General features: G+C 40.4%; 2 protein-coding genes across 6 annotated transcripts; both read left to right on the forward strand.

Annotated features, from left to right (window-relative positions):
• The first annotated feature begins 4,872 nt into the window (after positions 1–4,872).
• On the forward strand, positions 4,873–14,295 carry cg057 (CG057 protein). Of its 5 annotated transcripts, none has more exons than XM_014172928.3 (9): positions 4,873–5,025; positions 5,233–5,285; positions 5,549–5,728; positions 6,734–6,842; positions 7,411–7,507; positions 8,110–8,189; positions 10,507–10,545; positions 13,387–13,487; positions 13,855–14,293. In XM_014172928.3, exons 2-9 carry the CDS (start codon positions 5,249–5,251, stop codon positions 13,866–13,868), a joined length of 657 nt encoding a protein of 218 aa, XP_014028403.1. In that variant the 5' UTR covers positions 4,873–5,025; positions 5,233–5,248; the 3' UTR covers positions 13,869–14,293.
• Positions 14,296–15,120: 825 nt separating this feature from the next.
• On the forward strand, positions 15,121–17,989 carry upp2 (uridine phosphorylase 2). The gene is made up of 8 exons (XM_014173114.3): positions 15,121–15,270; positions 15,392–15,466; positions 15,583–15,718; positions 15,821–15,979; positions 16,442–16,556; positions 16,664–16,873; positions 17,060–17,206; positions 17,366–17,989. Exons 2-8 carry the CDS (start codon positions 15,408–15,410, stop codon positions 17,506–17,508), a joined length of 969 nt encoding a protein of 322 aa, XP_014028589.1. The 5' UTR covers positions 15,121–15,270; positions 15,392–15,407; the 3' UTR covers positions 17,509–17,989.
• Positions 17,990–20,012: the final 2,023 nt, after the last annotated feature.

The following is a 20,012-nucleotide window of genomic DNA, read 5'->3' on the forward strand; positions in this document are numbered from 1 at the left end:
GTCTCAGAGCTCTACGGACAATTCCTTCGACCTCATGGCTTGGTTTTTGCTCTGACATGCACTGTCATCTGTGGGACCTTATATAGACAGGTGTGTGCCTTTCCAAATCAGCTAGGGTGCTGATTTGAAAAAGAGATGGCGCCTGAAGAAATGACAGACGTTTTACGGGTGTCTAACCAATTGTGCTATTATGTGTTGTTTTTTTTAGTTATTTGTAACTTATTTTGTACATAATGTTTCTGCCACCGTATCTTACGGCAAAAAAGAGCTTCTGGATATCAGGACAGCGATTACTCAGCTCGGATTAGACAACATTTTTTTCTTCAACAAGCAGGACGCACAAGATGTACTTCAGACACCCAACAAGGCCGAAATCCACGTCATTGGCAAGAGAAAGAGACGCAGGTATAGAGGACACAGGGCGGGGTGCCTCGTAAGAATCTTCCGACGGTGAGTGTGAAATCTGCCCTTACCATCAATATTGAGTTTGAGTTAAAAAATATATATATTTTTTTTTACAGGAACAGTGCACATTAATCAACGTTTCAGTAAAAGTGCCGGTTTTATCCAACCAGCTAACTTTCAACTGCAGTCCCTGGGCAGGTTATTAAAAACAATTACAATACAGACAATCAATGAGCAGTGAGCACACACAGAGCAACATAGGACAAGCAAGACATAGCATGCAGACAGAGAAACATAGTACAAAAAGCAACAAGACAAAATCCATAAAAGCAACAAAGTGTTTCCACACCTCACAAGCTACAGACAACAGACAACATGGAAAGCGGCAATACACAGCTAGGGATTATGTTCACAAATCTGATTGACCTTTAGCCATGTCTTCATGTTTTTTGTGAAAGTGTGATAGGTGGTGCAGTTATGTGTGTCTGATGGCAGTGTATTCCAGACATGGGAAGCTCTCACAGAGAAAGCAGATTGACAAAAGGTGCTTTTCCTTAAGGGAACTATACAGTCACCTCCCATAGCAGACCTTGTGGATCTGCTGCCATATGTTTGGGTTTGCTGTTTAACAAAAGTATTGAGTGGAGGGGGAGCCAGGCCATTTAGGATCTTGAATACAAGATGGCCAGAAAGATTACCAGCACGTGTGCTCTGAGCATGTGCTGACCAACTGGCAGGTGTCTTCACTGACATTTTCAACATGTCCCTGATTGAGTCTTTATATCAACACGCGTCAAGCAGAACACCATAGTCCCTCTGCCCAAGAGCACTAAGGTAACCTGCCTAAATGACTACAAACCCGTAGCATTCACGTCTGTAGCCATGAAGTGCTTTGAAAGGCTGGTAATGGCCCACATTAACATCATTATCCCAGAAACCCTAGACCCACTCCAATTTCCATACCGCCCAAACAGATCCACAGATGATGCAATCTCTATTGCACACCACACTGCCCTTTCCCACCTGAACAAAAGAAACACCTACGTGAGAATGCTATTCATTGACTACAGCTCAGCGTTCAACACCATAGTGCCCTCAAAGCTCATCACTAAGCTAAGGATCCTGGGACTAAACACCTCCCTCTGCAACTGGATCCTGGACTTCCTGACGGGCCGCCCCCAGGTGGGGAAGGTAGGTACCAGCACATCTGCCACACTGATCCTCAACACTGGAGCCCCTCAGGGGTGCATGCTCAGTCCCCTCCTGTACTCCCTGTTCACCCACGACTGCATGGCCAGGCACGACTCCAACACCATCATTAAGTTTGCAGACGACAGAACAGTGGTAGGCCTGATCACCGACAACGATGAGACAGCCTATAGGGAGGAGGTCAGAGACCTGGCCGGGTGGGGCCAGAATAACAACCTATCCCTCAACGTAATCAAGACAAAGGAGATGATTGTGGACTACAGGAAAAGGAGGACTGAGTGAGCCCCCATTCTCATCGACGGGGCTGTAGTGGAGCACGTTGAGAGCTTCAAGTTCCTTGGTGTCCACATTACCAACAAACTAGAATGGTCCAAACACACAAAGACAGTCGTGAAAAGGGCACGATAAAACCTTTTCCCCTTCAGGAGACTGAAAAGATTTGGCATGGGTCCTCAGATCCTCAAAAGGTTGTGTAGCTGTAACATCGAGAGAATCCTGACTGGTTGCATCACTGCTTGGTATGGCAACTGCTCGGCCTCCAACCGAAAGGCACTACAGAGGATAGTGTGTACGGCCCAGTACATCACTGGGGCTAAACTGCCTGCCATCCAGGACCTCTACACCAGGCGGTGTCAAAGGAAGGCCCTAAAAATTGTCAAAGACCCCAGCCACCCCAGTCATAGACTGTTCTCTCTGCCAAGCAGTACCAAGTCTAGGACCAAAAGGCTCCTCAACAGCTTTTACCCCCAAGCCATAGGATTCCTGAACAGGTAATCAAATGGCCATCTGGATTATTTGCATCGTGTGTGTGTGTGTGTGTCCCTCCGCCAACCACTCTTTTACACTGCTGCTACTCTCTGTTTATCATCTATCCATAGTCACTTTAACTATACCTACATGTACATATTACCTCAGTTAGCCAGACTAACCGGTGCCCCCACACATTGACTCTGTACCGGTACCACCTGTATATAGCCTCACTACTGTTATTTTCACTGTCATTTTACTTTTTATATTTTATTTCTTTACTTATCTATTGCTTACCTAATACCTATTTTTTACTTAAAAAATTGCACTGTTGGTTAGGGCTTGTAAGTAAGCACTGTAAGGTCTACACCTGTTGTATTCGGTGCACGTGACAAATAAACTTTGATTTGATTTGTAGTGGATGAAACTGTAGGGAAAATGGCGCAGCACTAGTCTGAGTACCAGTCTCTCTCTTTAGCTAACATTCCACTTGCCTCTCCTTGTCAATGCCAAAAAGACTGGCCTTTCAGCAATCGAAACATTCAATATGTGCTGGATTTGCGGCAGAGTTGATCACTGGTTGTTGGAAATAACTTTCCTTTTTTTCATGACAACATGTGGAGCATCAAAAAATAATGAAAATATATAACATAGTCAAAAACAAACATTTAGCTGTTAGCTTGGCAAGGTGTCACGGCTGTTCGAAGGAGCGGACCAAAATGGAGCGTGTTCGTAGTTCCACATATTTATTAGACGTGAAACTGAATGCAATACATAAATAACTTGAAATTACACCACCACCACCACCACCCACCACCACCCTTGGCGCAGAGAGGACAACACACTACTCAAAAGACAATAACCCACAAACCACAATGAGAAAAAAAAAAACTACTTAAATATGATCTCTAATCAGAGGCAATGAGGATCAGCTGCCTCCAATTAGAGATCAACACCAAACAATCCCAACATAGAAATAGACAAACTAGAACCTAAACATAGAAATAGAAAACATAGATTAGCCCAAAACACCCCCTGTCACGCCCTGCCCTACTCTACTATAGAAAATGATACCTTACTTTGGTCAGGACGTGACACAAGGTGTATTTTGAGGCTTAAAAACAAGCAACTTTTGACAAACTGGTTTCATCTAGACAAACAAAAAACGGATGCTGCGCAATCGGATACCAACATGTTCTGTGGAGAAAAAAAGTGATAGAGTTCCAATATTTCCATAATCATTGTGATTGGAGGATAGCTGTGAGGGTAATTCAGTCATGTTTAAATTCTCTGATCTCTTCGAGCACATTAATGATATAATGTTCATATTTGAAGATGTCAGAAAGGCCAGTCTCTTTGGCACATGACATGGAGTACACGGAATGGATTAGGTAAAGAGACTGGTACCCAGACTAGCGCAGCACAGCTTCCAGAAAAACTTTCAAACTAGGGATTTTGTGGTTAATTGGGGTAAAACAGTAATTCTGCTCAGAGATTATGCATGTATGAACTACACATTGACACATCCAGCCCAAAGCGGGATGTTTAAAATACACTTAGTAGTCGCCAAAGTTACGGAGCATGTCTTTAATTAAATCTGATGTCAACCAGATGTCATCAAACAGACACCAACTCACATCAACAAATCGCTCCAATCCATTAATATGGAACAATATCACAACAAACCCTCTCTCTCTCTCTCTCTCTCTCTCTCACACACACATGCACACACACACGTGATTGACTATAGGATATACATAAGGTTATCCTTGAAAGCTGAGGACCCAATGCAAAGCGCACATTGGATTCATGTGATACAGATCGCCTAAATGTATCTCATTATAATGACTTAGTATCTCCTTATTATGACTTAGTATCTCATAATTATGACTCACATATCTCATAATAATGACTTACTATCTCATAGTTATGACTATCTAGCTCATAATAATGAATTACTATCTCATAATAATGACTTGCTATCTCATAATAATGACTTACTATCTCACAAATATGACTTGCATATCTCATAAAAATGACTCACATATCTCATAATTAGGACATACTATCTCATAATAATGACTTACTATCTTATAACTTGTAGTCAGATTTTCATTTTTTTTGGTGGCAGGAACGAGCTTCCATAGAGATCGGAGGAAAGATGTTTTCATTTTCTGCACTGCAAGCCCACTCATGGAAAATTAGCCTAATGTTTTAAGACTAGGCGTAATAGAGGTCTAATTACAAGGTATTCAAATAATAAAGCAGAATATAAAATATTGTTATTATTTTTAAATATATATTTTTTGAACATATTTTTTCAACTATATTGTGGGTTATGGATAGGCTACAATAAGTAGCAGATAAAGGGTTTGGTGGATTATTCATAATTTAAATATCTTTATTTAATTTAATTAACAGTCAAAAACAAAATATAGATATCACCTCTGATTCAAATGAATTTCACATAATTTCTGTTTTTAAACTCATTAACATTCCGAAAAAAAGAAACGCTCCAGCCCTGTTTCCATGGTAACAAAACTCTCCGCACAGTCAGACGTTTGTTTTGTCACTCCCTACAAGTTAGCTCGAAATCCATACTCGGGTTTTCTCCGCACTATTTTTGCCGGTGTCCAGATTTGCGAACGCAGTATACCTGGAAATGTAAGTAATGTTTTGCAATGATGCTTTAACATCACATTAACTTACAAGCTACCTACACTTACATCCATGCACTAAAACGAACACGTATAGCTAGCTGCTAACGCTAGTTGGCAACGCCTTATTGCTAAGCTAACGTCCTTACCGAGCTAGCAATTTGACCAGCAGTGTACGCAAGGATGACAATGTACTGCGTTCTTTTTTCAACAGAAAGACAACAGTAGACATGAACACTGACACAGATCGCCGACAAAACGACCATGGCAAGTACAATTGGTCTTCAAATGTGCAAAACTGACTAACTAGCTAACGTAGCTAACTACCGTTAGCTGTGAAGGCCTAGCTAATATCTCTGATTCTGACTCTTGGCTAGCTAGCTAACGTTACACTTCTTATTCTAACAAGCCTCTAAGATGTAACGTTACCAGGTGAGGGTGCTAGTTAGTTGAAGTAGCTAACGTTAGCTAACGAACTAGCAACAACTTGAAGCAAGCCTTTATAATTGTGTGTGTGATTTTTTTTTTAGGCGTTGGCAATGGTGATGATGATTCAACAAAAGCTGCCCCGACCTCCCAGATTCCTGGACTGTCTGACGATGCTAACAATGGTCCTGAGGAGAGGACTAAAGGACGCCGTACGGGAGTTAATGAGTCCGATTCTGCGTATACTAAACTGGCTAAACAAGGAGGACAGAGGGGTAAAAACGGTATTCTGTTTGACCTAGAAATAGCAAAGATTATTATCTCCACTTTCATCTGTGGAAATGAAGTAAGTTATAGCTAGCTATCTGTCTAGCTCATAGACTGTAAAAAAGTGCAGCTAGGTAAAATGACACACCCATCCAGTTTGGAAGGATGGCCTAGCGAGACACTTTTAAAAAAATCGTTAACTAGCAAATAGCTAGTATTATAAACTGGGTGGTTCGGGCCCTGAATTCTGATTGGCTGACAGCCGTGGTCTATCAGACAAAACATTTATTTTTACTGCTCTAATTACGTTGGTAACCAATTTATAATAGCAATAAGGCAACTCAGGGGTTTGTGGTATATGGCCAATATACCACGGCTAAGGGCTGTATCCAGGCACTCCGCGTTGCATCGTGCATAAGAACAGCCCTTAGCCATGGTATATTGGCCATATACCACACCCCCTTGTGCTTAACCAGGGGTTATTGCTTAGGTATACTAAAGGTTCCCAAACTTTTCCACTCAGGCCCCCCCTTTCAGCATAGGGGACCATCCCGCATTTCAGACAAGTTATAAATAGCTCCAAATCGAATCAAATTTCATTGGTAACATACACATGCTTACCAGATGTTATTGCGGGCATAGTGAAATGCTTATGCTTCTAGATCCAACAGTGCAGCAGTATCTAACAGGTAATATCTATCAATTCCACAACAAAACCTAATATCTAACGAATCCCACAAAACCTAATACACACAATCTAGTAAAGGAATGGGGTAAGAATATATAAGTATAAAATATATGGATGAGCAGTGATAGAGCGGCTAAGATGCAGTAGATAGTAAAGGTCCCTAAGGTTTGCAATGACTGACATGACAAGAGGAAAACTGATGATGCGCTACCCAATTACAAAGTTGCGGCTTGTGCCTTCTACTATTACAACTTTAAAGAGTAAGTTGAAAGCCGGACTGATTTCCTTTAAAATGTACAACATTGATAACCAAGTTCTTTTCATTCATTTACAGGTTTATTGTGGCACGAGGAGACCAATTTGGACACCAAACCTAATTCTGCATCATCTTACAAAGCTCCAAACTGGTTCTCTGGATCTCCAAAAGCTCCAGAGCAAGCAAGGTAAAGCCAAAAAGGCAAATTAAGATGAGAATAATGATGGTTACTCTGGAATTAAAAAGTAATCTATTTGTGAAGTTAGTTTATTAGTCATTTATGGTTACTTAGCCAGCCCAAGATGGATTGTGTGCATTGATCATCCAAATTTCAAATTTGTTTGAGGTTGTATCCTATTGTAAAACAGGGGTGTGTTCAGTTTGTTAAACGTTTTGCTACATTGCGTGGTGGTTTGGACTGAATGACACGTTTCCCCCAAACGGTGCGCACCGTTCTTCAACAGCCTTTGTATGTTTGCTCCCGTTTGGTGGGTGTGGTGGAGTGTGGGCTGATCAATATGGGCGTGGTTACCATTTGATATTGCAAAACTCATGCAGAGCACTGTATGCACACTCACCCTCGGGGCCACTGTTATCACAACATCCTTCAACTAGTCCTTCAGAACATCCGCCGTCTCTGACGTATCAAACATTGCACACTGTTGAGTCCTGCTGAATGCAGCCCAGTTATACAGGCTAAGGCTATTATTAGTATAATGGGTTATTTGACATTTGTAAATTTGTCTTTCTTCCAGCCCAACTGAGAGCTTTCAAAACTACATGTCAACTAATGCTCCCTTTGGGAGTGATAATAAGTCAACTTGGGAAAGGGACTTTGATGACAAAGAGAAGGTGAATGGAGAAATCCTTGCAATTTCACTTCTGATGATGCGCTACCCAGCAAATGTAACAATATTTCCCCGTTCATATATTGTGCTACTATAAATTGAGTTAATAGTTTATTCTGAGGTCTTCGAAGTCCAGTATGCAGACAGACCTGTTTAGATTATTTTGGACATTGACTTCCCTTTTGACAGCATTATATCACCTGCCTAGTATCATGAAAAGCTACATGTTTTTGGCTCAGTACAAATATTAGCTAACAATGGATAGAGTTCTCAGACTCAACACCTACCGTATCTAGTAAACTTATAACCAACCACTATACCACCATCTTTGGCTATGTCCCCATTTGTTGCTGAAATGTATTTGATTAGCATCAAATTGTCACTGGCGTTTACCAAATTTGAATTATTCTAGATTTATCAGATTCCTCTCTTGCAGTTGCAGTGATAGAGAAGAAAGTGACCTAGTATGTCCAATAGAAGCTGATGTTGCCAACTGAAATAGGGGGTTTCATCACGTGTTCAATCCATCTTTCACCTCGTGTTCAATCCTGACGTGATTCGAGATGACAAATGACTATTCAAGACACTTTTTGTTTTTGCTGTCAGATCTCTCCCAACAGCCAGATGGAGAACTTGTCCTTAGCATCAGGAAAGAATGAAGATGCAGCAGGCAATTTCAAGAAAACGTGAGTGACCCCATTGAAATATTTACACCATATATCCACAAGATGGCAATGTTATACTTTTTCATTCACAGCACAGCAGAGTGCAGCTCCAGACAGCTTGGGCAACTTTACAATATGTAACTCTTTGTTATAGGCTCAAAGATTCAGTCATACATACATACATACATACATACATACATACATACATACATATATACTATATATATATATACTGTACAAAAATATAAATGCTACAATTTAAACGATTTTAATGAGTTACAGTTCATTTAAGGAAATCAGTCAATTGAAATAAATTCATTAGGCCCTAATCTATGGATTTCACATGACTGGGCAGGGGTGCAACCATGGGTGGGCCTGGGAGGGCATAGGCCTACCCACTGTGGAGCCAGGCTCAGCCAATCAGAATGAGTTTTCCCCCACAAAAGGACTTTATTACAGACAGAAATGCTCCTCAGTTTCATCAGCTGTCTGGGTGGCTGGTCTCAGATGATCCCGCAGTTGAAGAAACCGGATGTGGGGGTCCTGGGCTGGCGTGGTTACACGTGGTCTGTAGTTGTGAGGCCGGTTGGACGTACTGCCAAATTCTCTAAAATGACTTTGGAGGTGGCTTATGGTAGAGAAATTAACATTAAATTCTCTGGCAACAGCTATGGTGGACATTCCTGCAGTCAGCATGCCAATTGCACACTCCTTCAAAACTTGAGATGTGTGGCATTGTGTTGTTATGACAAAACTGCACATTTTAGAGTAGCCTTTTATTGTTCCCAGTAAAAAGGTGCACCTGTGTAATGATTATACTGTTTAATCAGCTTCTTGATATGCCACCTGTCTGGTGGAAGGATTATTTTGGCAAAGGAGAAATGTTCACAAACAGGGATGGTCTGCAAATTTGTGCACAAAATTTGAGAGAGAAAAGCTTTTTGTGTGTATGGAAAATGTATGTGATCTTTTATTTCAGCTCATGAAACATGGGACCAACACTATACATGTTTGCGTTTATATTTTTGTTCAGTATATTTACATTCAAATAGTTCATGTCAAATAGAAATGGAGGTCAAACACACATGACTTCAGTATGTAATTCCTATTGATTGTTAATGATATGGGATTCTTTGTACTGTAAGAATACAAATAATTATAAACTACTGTTTTGTAATGTGAAGGAAAAAAAACTGGTAACAGCATTTCTGTATTCACACAGGATGAACATAGTTTGTTTCTAACTTTGAAAAATGTAAGTCTCGTCTAAGCTGCTTATCGCCCCAAAATAGCCCCAAAATAATGTACTCAATTACTGCACACATTATGATAGAACTATGCAAACAAATGTTGGATTAGTTTTTCTTACATAAAATGGCTATAAATATACAAATAGTAAATCCATTTGATAATTATTTTTTTTAGATATGGAAACACTGTGTGACATCGGTAACTACAAAAATCATAAATGTTGGTTTCAATTATAAATTAGGTATTTGAATTATAATTATTGTTTTTGTTCATTCACTCTCTGAAATTGTTTTCTTGAAAAAATAATTCACTCTGGCCATATTTTTATTAATGATATTGTACATTTATTAAAGCAGTATTGTACTGTATTATCCATGCATATATAAAAACATTGTTTGGCCATATTTTATCTTTACAAAAAAATACGTTAAAATCATATGAATCATGCCAATATTACTTATTAAAAATGACAGAAAATGTCATTTTCACTGTCTTTTGCCTATGACTTCCAGGGCCCTCCCACTTGTTTCCATTTGGCAACAAATGCATTTGATCCGTTTCCAAAGAACAAATACTTGGAAAATTAGATTTAATGTTTATCACCCGAGATTGAGTTTCCATTTTATGATTGAAGGAGGTGTACACACACAGTTTTATGAGAACAATTTGTGGGGCATTTCAGTAGCAGCTAGCGATTTCTGCCTTCGCGGCTAGTTCAAACTCTGACATTTCCGACTTGCTACCTAGGTGTAGTTCTACAAGTGCTGCGTTCAACCAGTCAGAAATGTCAGAGTTTCCTTATTCCCACTAGCATGTGATCGGGAGAGGAGTTGCATGTCATGTGACTTCACCAAAGGACATCATTGGCTAGTGTAAGCCCCCCCCCTATTTGTCAAGTTCAATGGTGTTTGTATTTCTTCATTCATGGAAGCAAGTGGATGAAGAGAAATGGTATGTTGCCACATGGCAACATTTTATGCATTAAATGTGAAAAGTAGATTGCAATGTGAAAAGTAGGGTCATTTACCAAGCACAACAGTTTATGAGTGTTAATTAAAGCTACACTCTTGGTGTATTTGTGTTTCAGCCCAGCAGCCCCGCTACCAATTGATGGGGCTGAAGAAATGTAACTATTTTAACATTTACAGACCGCTTTGGATGCAATTCAATGGTATCATCGATATAGTTTTTAAAATGTTTGAAGCCATATATTGTTAACAAAGGCATTTGTTTAAAAATAATATTCCATTTTGAGTTAATAAGAAGGGACCGTTTTACTCACAAGCTCATGAGGCAAGTTATGTTTATACAATTTTCTTTTGACATTATTCAAGAATCAATAGGTATTGGCCTCATATCATTCATTTTGGTGACCAAAATCGGGTGCAAATATCCCAGATTGCGCCTTTGTCTCTCCCAGAAACTTGCAGATTCAATGTGCTGACAATATTTGTTGTGGTAGTCTTGAACCTGGCCTCCCTAGTTCTCATACAATATTGCACTGCCCAAAACTCCTGCCCCACACTTTTTTAGAACGCATAAGGCCGATGTGATGTGGCCAAGGAATAGAATTAGTTAAAGGCCCCGTCTTTCTATCTGTCCCATTATGGCGTCTGTAACAGCACGGGCAGCGCCATTGAGGCCATCTCCATTTTGAAGTAGTCAGTTCTTTTGTGTTTGAAAAAGCACAGAGCTAATAATGGTGATTTACCACCACCTGCAGTGCTGGCGACCTGAACCAAATCTTGTCATTGTGGCACCAGATGGCGATGACATTTACAAACCATAGTTAAACCAACTTGAAGAAGTAGACAATAGTGATGCATGGGTCAGCTGTTTGTTCACCCGGACCCACCTGCAATTGCTAATAACCCATCCGCAACCGTCCGACTATATGTGTTAAAGTGAAAATCTGGGACCCTAACCCGTAAATAGGCTGATTAGAAAATGTGATGTACAGTCAGTGACGACGGAACGAGTTTTGGACGGGGTGCCGGATTTCTTTTTTTCAGCCTAATTTAGATATGTTTCTGCTTTTCAACTTGTCTATAATTGGATACATGCAGCTTTTCTTCTGTCATTACTGCCCTAGAAGATGAAATAAACCCTGAAATAATATCAGCAATGTGATTTATGACATCAATGTAACAAATCAATGAATTCAATCTGGTTGATGTCAGTAAAGTTCCCCTTTCATCTCTGCTTCTCTCGTGCAGCAGACTTTTAGGAACTGGAAGAAAATGCATAATAAAACATTTAAAAAGGATAGACTTTCCGTGCCAAATTTCCAAATGACATAATTTTGAAATTAAAAGCAGTGAAAACAACCCAACATGTTTCTGATAAGATTTACGTTTGTCTCGGATGCATATTTTATGTGGTTGGAATATTATCAGCTTTTATGACGCTGATAAAGATGGCACCTTTACAGATGGTCCCTAACCTTGCATTCATTATTTCAAGATGCTGAAAGAAAGAAATCATATTTCTCTACTCCTGTTCCAGAGTCCAAATGTACATTTGGTGTATCACTTTACTGCAATAAGTGCTAAATTCTGCAGGAGTTAATATTGTATTAGGCTAAGTGAGAGCTTATAGACCTACAGTCAGTTTTCAGTTAGGTTACAATTCCATTTAACTCATCTGGCTGCAATTCCCTTGAGGTGCCATATATGAAGTCCCCGTCTTTTGACTCTCGAATTTGTCTAACGCATCACAGTCATCACACATAACGTAGTCGGCACTGCTATAATCCTCTTTTACCACGTCACCAAATCTTTCCCAATCATTGTTTTTCTGGCCCTCCCTTCTTTATTTTCAACTCTCCATTTCGCAGCTTTTTCTTATTGAATTGAATTAAACTCCAACATTGTCCTTTTTGCCTCAGTAATTTTCTCCCAAGTTCCCAAAAGCATTCGGCGATTGGCATGTATGTGGCGGGCGTACAGTTAGGCGCTAAAGCTTACCCACTAATGGCAGATAAAAATAATGAAACAAAAACCTCAATGTAGCCTATAGACATGAATTGCAGAATAAATATATTTAAGGATTTCTAATGCATTGTTTTCTCTTTATTCAACTGCCACCTACCCGCCCTTCAGGGGACTGCGATTATGAATCACCGCCCTACGGATAAAACAAAGGGGACTACGGGTTATGAGTCACTAGTAGACAATGCTCTAAACATTGTCTGATCGCTCCCAGCCCATAGGAATCCCCACCCAGTTAACTACTTCAACATGGTGGAAGATCGTAATGGAAATGTCCATGTAAAAATGGGTCCTCTAACACTATGGGCCAATACCAGACTTGCCTGTCTGCAAATAATACTGATGAAAGAGTACAGATGTCCTCACAAACCGTTCAGCTCGGTTAGCTATATGAACCAATACATCAACAAACAGATCGCTAGCTTCAAATAGTGTGATGACATGACCTCCCCTGACTTTGTTTTTGCTACCAATGTGGTCTTTACTCTACAATGCAAGTCATTGTGCAAATGTTTTTTTTTTTTACATTTGCCACCTGTCAGTGACCTGTGACATTGACCTGTCAAACATAGGCCTACAGAGATGTCCCTTTTAAGCGTACAGCGTTATGTCAGAGATGGCTACGTCTACACAGTCAATAAATGATTAGAACCATAATGAATAAAAGGACATTTTAAAATGTGAAGATATTGTTGACCCATTTTGTAGGGTACAGAAACATGTATTAGTTCAACTGTATCTCAGTTAGAGGTATGTGTTTTCATGGTCCAAATTCAGTGTTTGCTGTTAGTGTACTCCCCCCTCACCATATCAATATTACCATCAACTGACAGATTCTCCCACTTTTTTTTATGGTTGTTATGAACCCTCCGCTAGCTCTAAATGTTGAAGAGCTCAATGTTTTGTTTCCCGCATTTTATTTAGGCCCCATTTTGTCCCGCCGCTGTGTTTTAAATGCTTGCCTTTTGGTCTTGCAGATCTCAGAAATCTCAGAATTCGACCCCTGTCAACATGTCTACGCTCTTGAGCTTTGGCTATTTAGAGGACCAGAAAGGGGCACCAAATACGCATTCATCAAGTAAGTAGCCGTTCGTGACAGTGGGTCGATGTTGGAACTTCAAGGTCATTTGAATTCAATTGGCAATTTGGCTCATTGCTCAGAAGCACATGTCCCATAGACTAACTAATAAAATATTGAATGTATATGAAGTCATATAGATTTATTTGACAAAAAATCATGTATAGATCTACATAATTGGACACCGAAGTAGAGTTGCAAAATTTCAATGGATGTTCCGTTCAGACAAGATGATATGCCTGTCGATAAATCAGTCGGGGAAATCCTGACTTGCATTGTGATCCGTGATCATGGGGTGGGACTGCAAATCAAAATGTGTGGGGGGGGGGAAACACCCACACAAACTAACTTGTGTGTATTCCTGCAGGTTCCAAGGAGTAGAAAGGAGCAAAGGCAGTGAAGCACGACTGACTCCATAAATGTTCTCCTCCACAACGTTCCTTCACCAGGAAGTCAGAGTTAAGGCCCTCTTGTCATGCTACATGTTTATGCTTGTCCCAAGAAGTATACACAACTGCAAAACTTGATTCTGTTAGATTGCCCTCACGGACCCGCTCTGTTCTGTGCCTGAAGTTGCTAATGAACTGCATTTTCACTGTAACACTAATAACAGCTAATGTACTAGCCTGAGCTATGCTCTTGTTTGTCTGTTGTAGTTTGGGGAATGATAGTTTACTTTTTAAAAGGTGTCTATGGCTTAGAAGGGCTCCTCTAAAAATGCCTGCTGTTTTTGTCTTTTTTTTGTGCCTCGTTATGGTTGCTATAAAGATTTGTTTTAAAGAAAATAAATGTGTTGTGCATGGAAACATTGGATGTGTTCTCATTCTCTTTATGTGCTTAATGAAGCTCAATGAAGCACTCATTACCATTTCAAATGGTATGTAGACACGTATTTGTTGAAATGTGACTCGTAGCTAGATTGTTCCAGAGACCTGTGATCTCTGAATTTACTTACATAATTGTTCCTTCCTCTTTTCCACTGTCGTCATAGTAGAAATTGTGTTCTACCGACGTAATTGACACAGGATACTAAGTGAATATTCAATATCATCGGACATGTTTCTCCCCGTAATGATTAAACAAGTTGCCTAAGTTAAATAAAAGGTTATATTTCAATATTTTTTTGAAACAAATGACTAGGATATGCGGCGTATCTAAAACAACTGGTTAAGGTAATATATTTTGATGATACACACACAGTCAAATATTTGTGCACGCTCAATTGGTTTGGAGCCTGAACGTCATGAGATGCTCGGGATTCGGTGACAATTACATAAGTCTAGCTCGTGTTTGAAAACTTGCCAGGACAGCGATTTTGTTTATGTAACATCATTCATCATGTTTTGAGAATGGTTGAATGCACTTGGCAATCAGAACATTGACTTGGCTTTTTACCATTTCACTCAATTTCAATTGCATGGCCCTTGTACAGTATTTTTCACCACCGAAGTAATGAATAGGTTTTAAAATATATATATATATATATATAAATACTGTTTCGAGTCATGACTTTGGATCTGGGCCAAGAATTTGGAAAGTTTGTCTGTCAAAGTTAGCGTTTGTTTGAGATCACTTAACGTTTCAGTGGGAGAGACCAGACCAATGACTGGACCAGACAGTCACTACCCTTCCTTCCCCAACCAATCACGCCTGAGAGAAGTCACAGGTCAAAGTTATATCAGCCCAAGAGGCAGAGACAGGCAAAGAGTATTTGGGAACTGCTACACAGAACAACAGAGAATATTACCCTTTGAATTCAGAAGAACCTTTCTAAGCCTGAAAGGTATGTTTTGCACTTGTGGCTGTAGGTAATATTGTGGCTATAAATATTGCGTTTATAATATATTGTGTTATAATTCAATAGTTGATAGTAATTCTAAATGTTTTCTTCATATTTCTTTTAGTATACAGTGAACAACTATGTCACCTATTTTACTGAACGGTATAGGGACTGTCAATGACCATTCTGAATATATCGAGTGAGTATATGTATTTTACTTTGAGGTTTTATTATACTACTGGTTATTGTCCTGCACTATAGAACCTTCTGTTATGCAATTGTCATGTGCTCTCTCTCATATCAATGTTATTACAGACCCGAGGTCCCTTTCAAGAACCCCCAGATCCATGTTAAGAACCCCCACTTGGACACAATGGAAGAGGACATTCTCTATCACTTCAACCTGGGGACCAAGACCCATAACCTACCTGAAATGTTTGGAGACATCAAGGTTTGTGAAAGTTACCCAGACAAAATAAGTGCAATACCTGATTTATGAAAGCTAGTCTCATAGACGGAGGAATACAACGGCCTTTCTATCTCCCCCATGAAGTTTGTGTGCGTCGGCGGCAGTGCCAATCGGATGAAGTCCTTTGCCCAGTTCATTCACCAGGAGCTGGCCTTGCCCGGAAACATGCATGACGTCACAGATATCTGTGAGGGAACCGACCGCTACTCCATGTACAAAGTGGGACCTGTACTTTCTATCAGTGTAAGTATTGCACGATGGATACATCTCCCTCACACGAGACGATGATCTGACTTGACTTTCGATAGCCTGTATAAGACTTTACAACTTGGTGAAGATTCTTTATGTAAGCCAGTGACTAAAGTGAAGATTCTTTATGCAAGCCAGTGACTGACACCTGAAATGGTGTTCTATTATTATCAGATGTTTATCCAGTTTGGTGTGTTGCTGTATCATCTAATAATAATGTATTGGATTTATATAACGCTTTTCCACCTCGATGCTCAAAGCGCTTTACAATAGTAAGGGGGGAAGCTCACCTCTACCACCACTGTTGTATGATACATATCTGGGTGATGCACAGCAGTCATTTTTTTGTGCCAGAATGGAATTGAAAGTCTATTCCACGTTGGTTCAAAGGAATTTCATTGAAATGACGTGGAAACAACGGAAAAGATTGTTAACCTCACCCCACTGTTTCTGCAGCATGGTATGGGCATCCCTTCCATCTCCATTATGCTCCATGAGCTCATTAAGCTGCTGCATCATGCCCGCTGCATCGACTTCATCCTCTTCCGCATTGGCACCTCCGGTGGAGTCGGTAAGAGCATACCGAGCATTCCGTTCTTCTTTCAAACGTTGATACACATTTAATACGTGTTTATCTAGTTGAGTGCCACAGCTCTCTAAATCATGTCACCATTACAGGTCTGGCACCAGGAACAGTAGTGGTCACAGACAAGGCGGTGGACTGCTTCTTCCGTGCCCAGTTTGAGCAGGTGGTTCTAGGTAAGGTGATCACCAGGAGCACTGAGCTCGACGTGGGCGTCTCCAAGGAGCTGCTGCAGTGCTCCTCCGAGTTAGACGACGTGCCCACCATCATCGGCAACACCATGTGCACCAGTGACTTCTATGAAGGTAAACACGTCACGTAACTCACCTCTGTACACTCTGCTACACAAAAGCCCTAAGTTAAAGCTACAGTCTGCAAGTTTTGTTGTATTTTGAATCGCAGACTGCCTCTTTAATTTAGGATGTACATTCCCAATGTTGCCTACTAGCCTTCTGGTCTAACCCAGTCTGTTTTCTGTTGTGGTCCACCAGGTCAGGGTCGGCTGGATGGAGCTCTCTGCTCCTTCTCCACTGAGGACAAGCTGGAGTACCTGAGGAAAGCCTATAACACGGGAGTCAGGAATATTGAGATGGAGTCCACTGTCTTTGCAGCCATGTGTCGTGCCTGTGGCATCAAAGGTATTATTCCAGATAAATTACAGTCCCACTGTCTCCAATGCCACTAACTTTGACAGAGAGAACCTGTAATCAAAAAGGTTTTTGTTTTTACACTTTTGAATATTTTAATTTACATTGTTTTGATATTTGTAACAGATTTCACTTTTTTTTGCTCCGCAGCTGCAGTCGTATGTGTGACTTTGTTGAACCGTTTTGATGGGGACCAGATCGCCACCCCTCATGATGTGCTGGTGGAGTACCAACAGAGACCTCAGGTTCTGGTGGCCCACTTCATCAAGAAGCGCCTGGGCCTCGTCGTCTAAGCTCCCTCCGATCACCTCTGCTGCCCGTGGAGTGTATATAGCTACAGTCCCAACTGATATGTGGATATATGTATATAGACAAGTTGATATGTAATCAGACATTATTTAAAAAGAGTTCTAAGAGTACATGAAGATGCATTTTGCAGATTTGTTTAAACAAAGCTCAGAGTGGATTCTTATGCAATTGTGTGGTATTTGTGTATATTTGTATGGTATTATGTATTGTGTGACTTTGAGTACTTTGACTGTGTAGATGAAATCGTTTTTCTGTGTTACTACTGGATGACATTAAGTCCTGTGACTTTAAAAAAAAATGAATCAAATATTTAAAGAAAGAAGCACTCTGACTGTAATTGAATCAAATGACTCATGCAGGAGTTAGCCACTGGTGTAGCTGGGATATATTTCGAAATGGAAATACATCTCACTTCATTGTACCTGACATTTTAAAATCCGGAATAAATTCATTTCAGGCCTGGCTGATATGGGTCCACATCCTCTTATTCCGCATGGATTAGTAAGAAATGACCTACTTCGAAATGGAGATGAGACACTACAGAATTGCAGCCTAAACCAGAAAATAGTTTGAACTTTGCCCTGACGCGTAGTACAATCAGCATATTGTCACAATATCCATGGATGTTACATAGTCAAATGAGCAAATATATACAGCTAAACACACATGAAAGGTTTGTCATGATGACAGGCAAGTTGAATCTAAAGTCACAGTGGCATGAGCACAGAAATTCTGTGTTCAATGAAGTATCAGATGTTGATGAATAGCAGAGGGAGGCATAGGAGGAGTACTGCAAGGAATATGTTCAAAGTTGAGGCAACATTGTCAATTCAGACTATCACAGAAATAGCCCAAAGAAGAAATACTGACAACTCTGTGGACAAATATCACTTATCTATATTACCTGTACCTGCAGCCAGGTTTCCAAGTTGTGTAAAAAGCTATTTAACTTCATATCAATGCAAATATGCTCTCTCACTGGCCTGGGAAAATGCTATTTATATTGTGACTTATTCTGGACAACTGGTTAGCGGTTTTGATTGAATAGGGCTAAACACTCTTTGTGGAAGACTTGAATCGTGTGGAGTCAGTGTCCCGTCGAGGTGGTCTGGGTGGCTGGACTACAGAGAGAACCTCCTTGGCATACAGTGTGTTGTGGAGTCCTTCTACCCGGAGGGCCTGTTCAACCCTTACTCTTCGATTAGACCCAATATGGAAAGCAACAAAGGGAATAGAGTAGTAATAGGGCTCTGGTCAAAAGAAGTGCAGTACATTGGAAATACGGTGCCATTTGGGACGCACATATTGTAAGGTCCAAAAGGTATACAAAAAATATGAGGACGATACTGTTGCACCCTTGTCCGTCATAAATTTAAAAAAAAAAAAAGGTATTCTAGTCAAACATGTCTGTGTTTTCCTCACATTCCTCAAACCAAGGTCAGTTAGTTGTTGATCACAAGTTTCAATTGGAGGAGAGGATCTTGACAGTCACTGGTCTGATTACACAATAGACTGCAGGTAAACCAGTGTGCTCTCCTGCACAGTGGAGTCATGACACAATGTACCAGACAGACGGACTGTATGTTGATTCACCCACCGGCCTTGATAGGAAGCCGCTTGAACGTCTGACTGCACGAGGGTAAGGTTTGGTTTAGCCAGGTCAAACATTGTTGGGAATGATTTTCTGGATTTTATGTCAGTGAGTGAGACAGAAAAGCAGTAAACACAAAATAGTACATTGACACATGTTAACAAACTTTGGAACTAGTGGAGAAAACCAAACACTTAAAGCAATGACCCGCATCCGGCCCACGACGGGGTCTGATCCGGCCTGTGGCAGTTTTGAGCAAAAAAATGTAATAATACAAAATGTTTAAAGGCCTAGTGGAGTCAAAAATGTGATTTTCTGTGTTTTATATCAACTGAATGTACAAAAAATTAGGAACACCTTCCTAATATTGAGTTGCACCTCCTTTTGCCCCCAGAACAGCTTCAATTCATTGGGGCATGGACTCTACAGGGTGTCGAAAGCGTTCCACATTGATGCTGGCCCATGTTGACTCCAATGCTTCCCACAGTTGTGTCAAGTTGGCTGGATGTCCTTTGGGTGGTGGACCATTCTTGATACACACGGGAAACTGTTAAACATGAAAATGAAAAACCGAGCAGAGCTGCAGTTCTTGACACACTCAAACCTGTGTGCCTGGCATCTAATATCATACCCGGTTCAAAGGCACTTTTGCCTTGCCCATTCACCCTCTGAATGGCACGCATCCACAATCCATGTCTCAATTGTCTCAGGGCTCTTCTCCCCTTCATCTACACTGATTAAAGTGGATTTAACAAGTGTAGTCAATAAGGAATCATAGCTTTCACCTGGATTCACCTGGTCAGTAGGTGTTCCTAATGTTTTGTACACTAAGTGTATATTTCCACACTATGAGGTTGGAATAATACTGTGAAATTGTGAAAATTATGATAATGCCCT

This window comes from Salmo salar, chromosome 25, assembly GCF_965601325.2.
Source record: "Salmo salar chromosome 25, fSalSal1, whole genome shotgun sequence".
In the NCBI taxonomy this organism is placed as follows: Eukaryota; Metazoa; Chordata; class Actinopteri; order Salmoniformes; family Salmonidae; genus Salmo; species Salmo salar.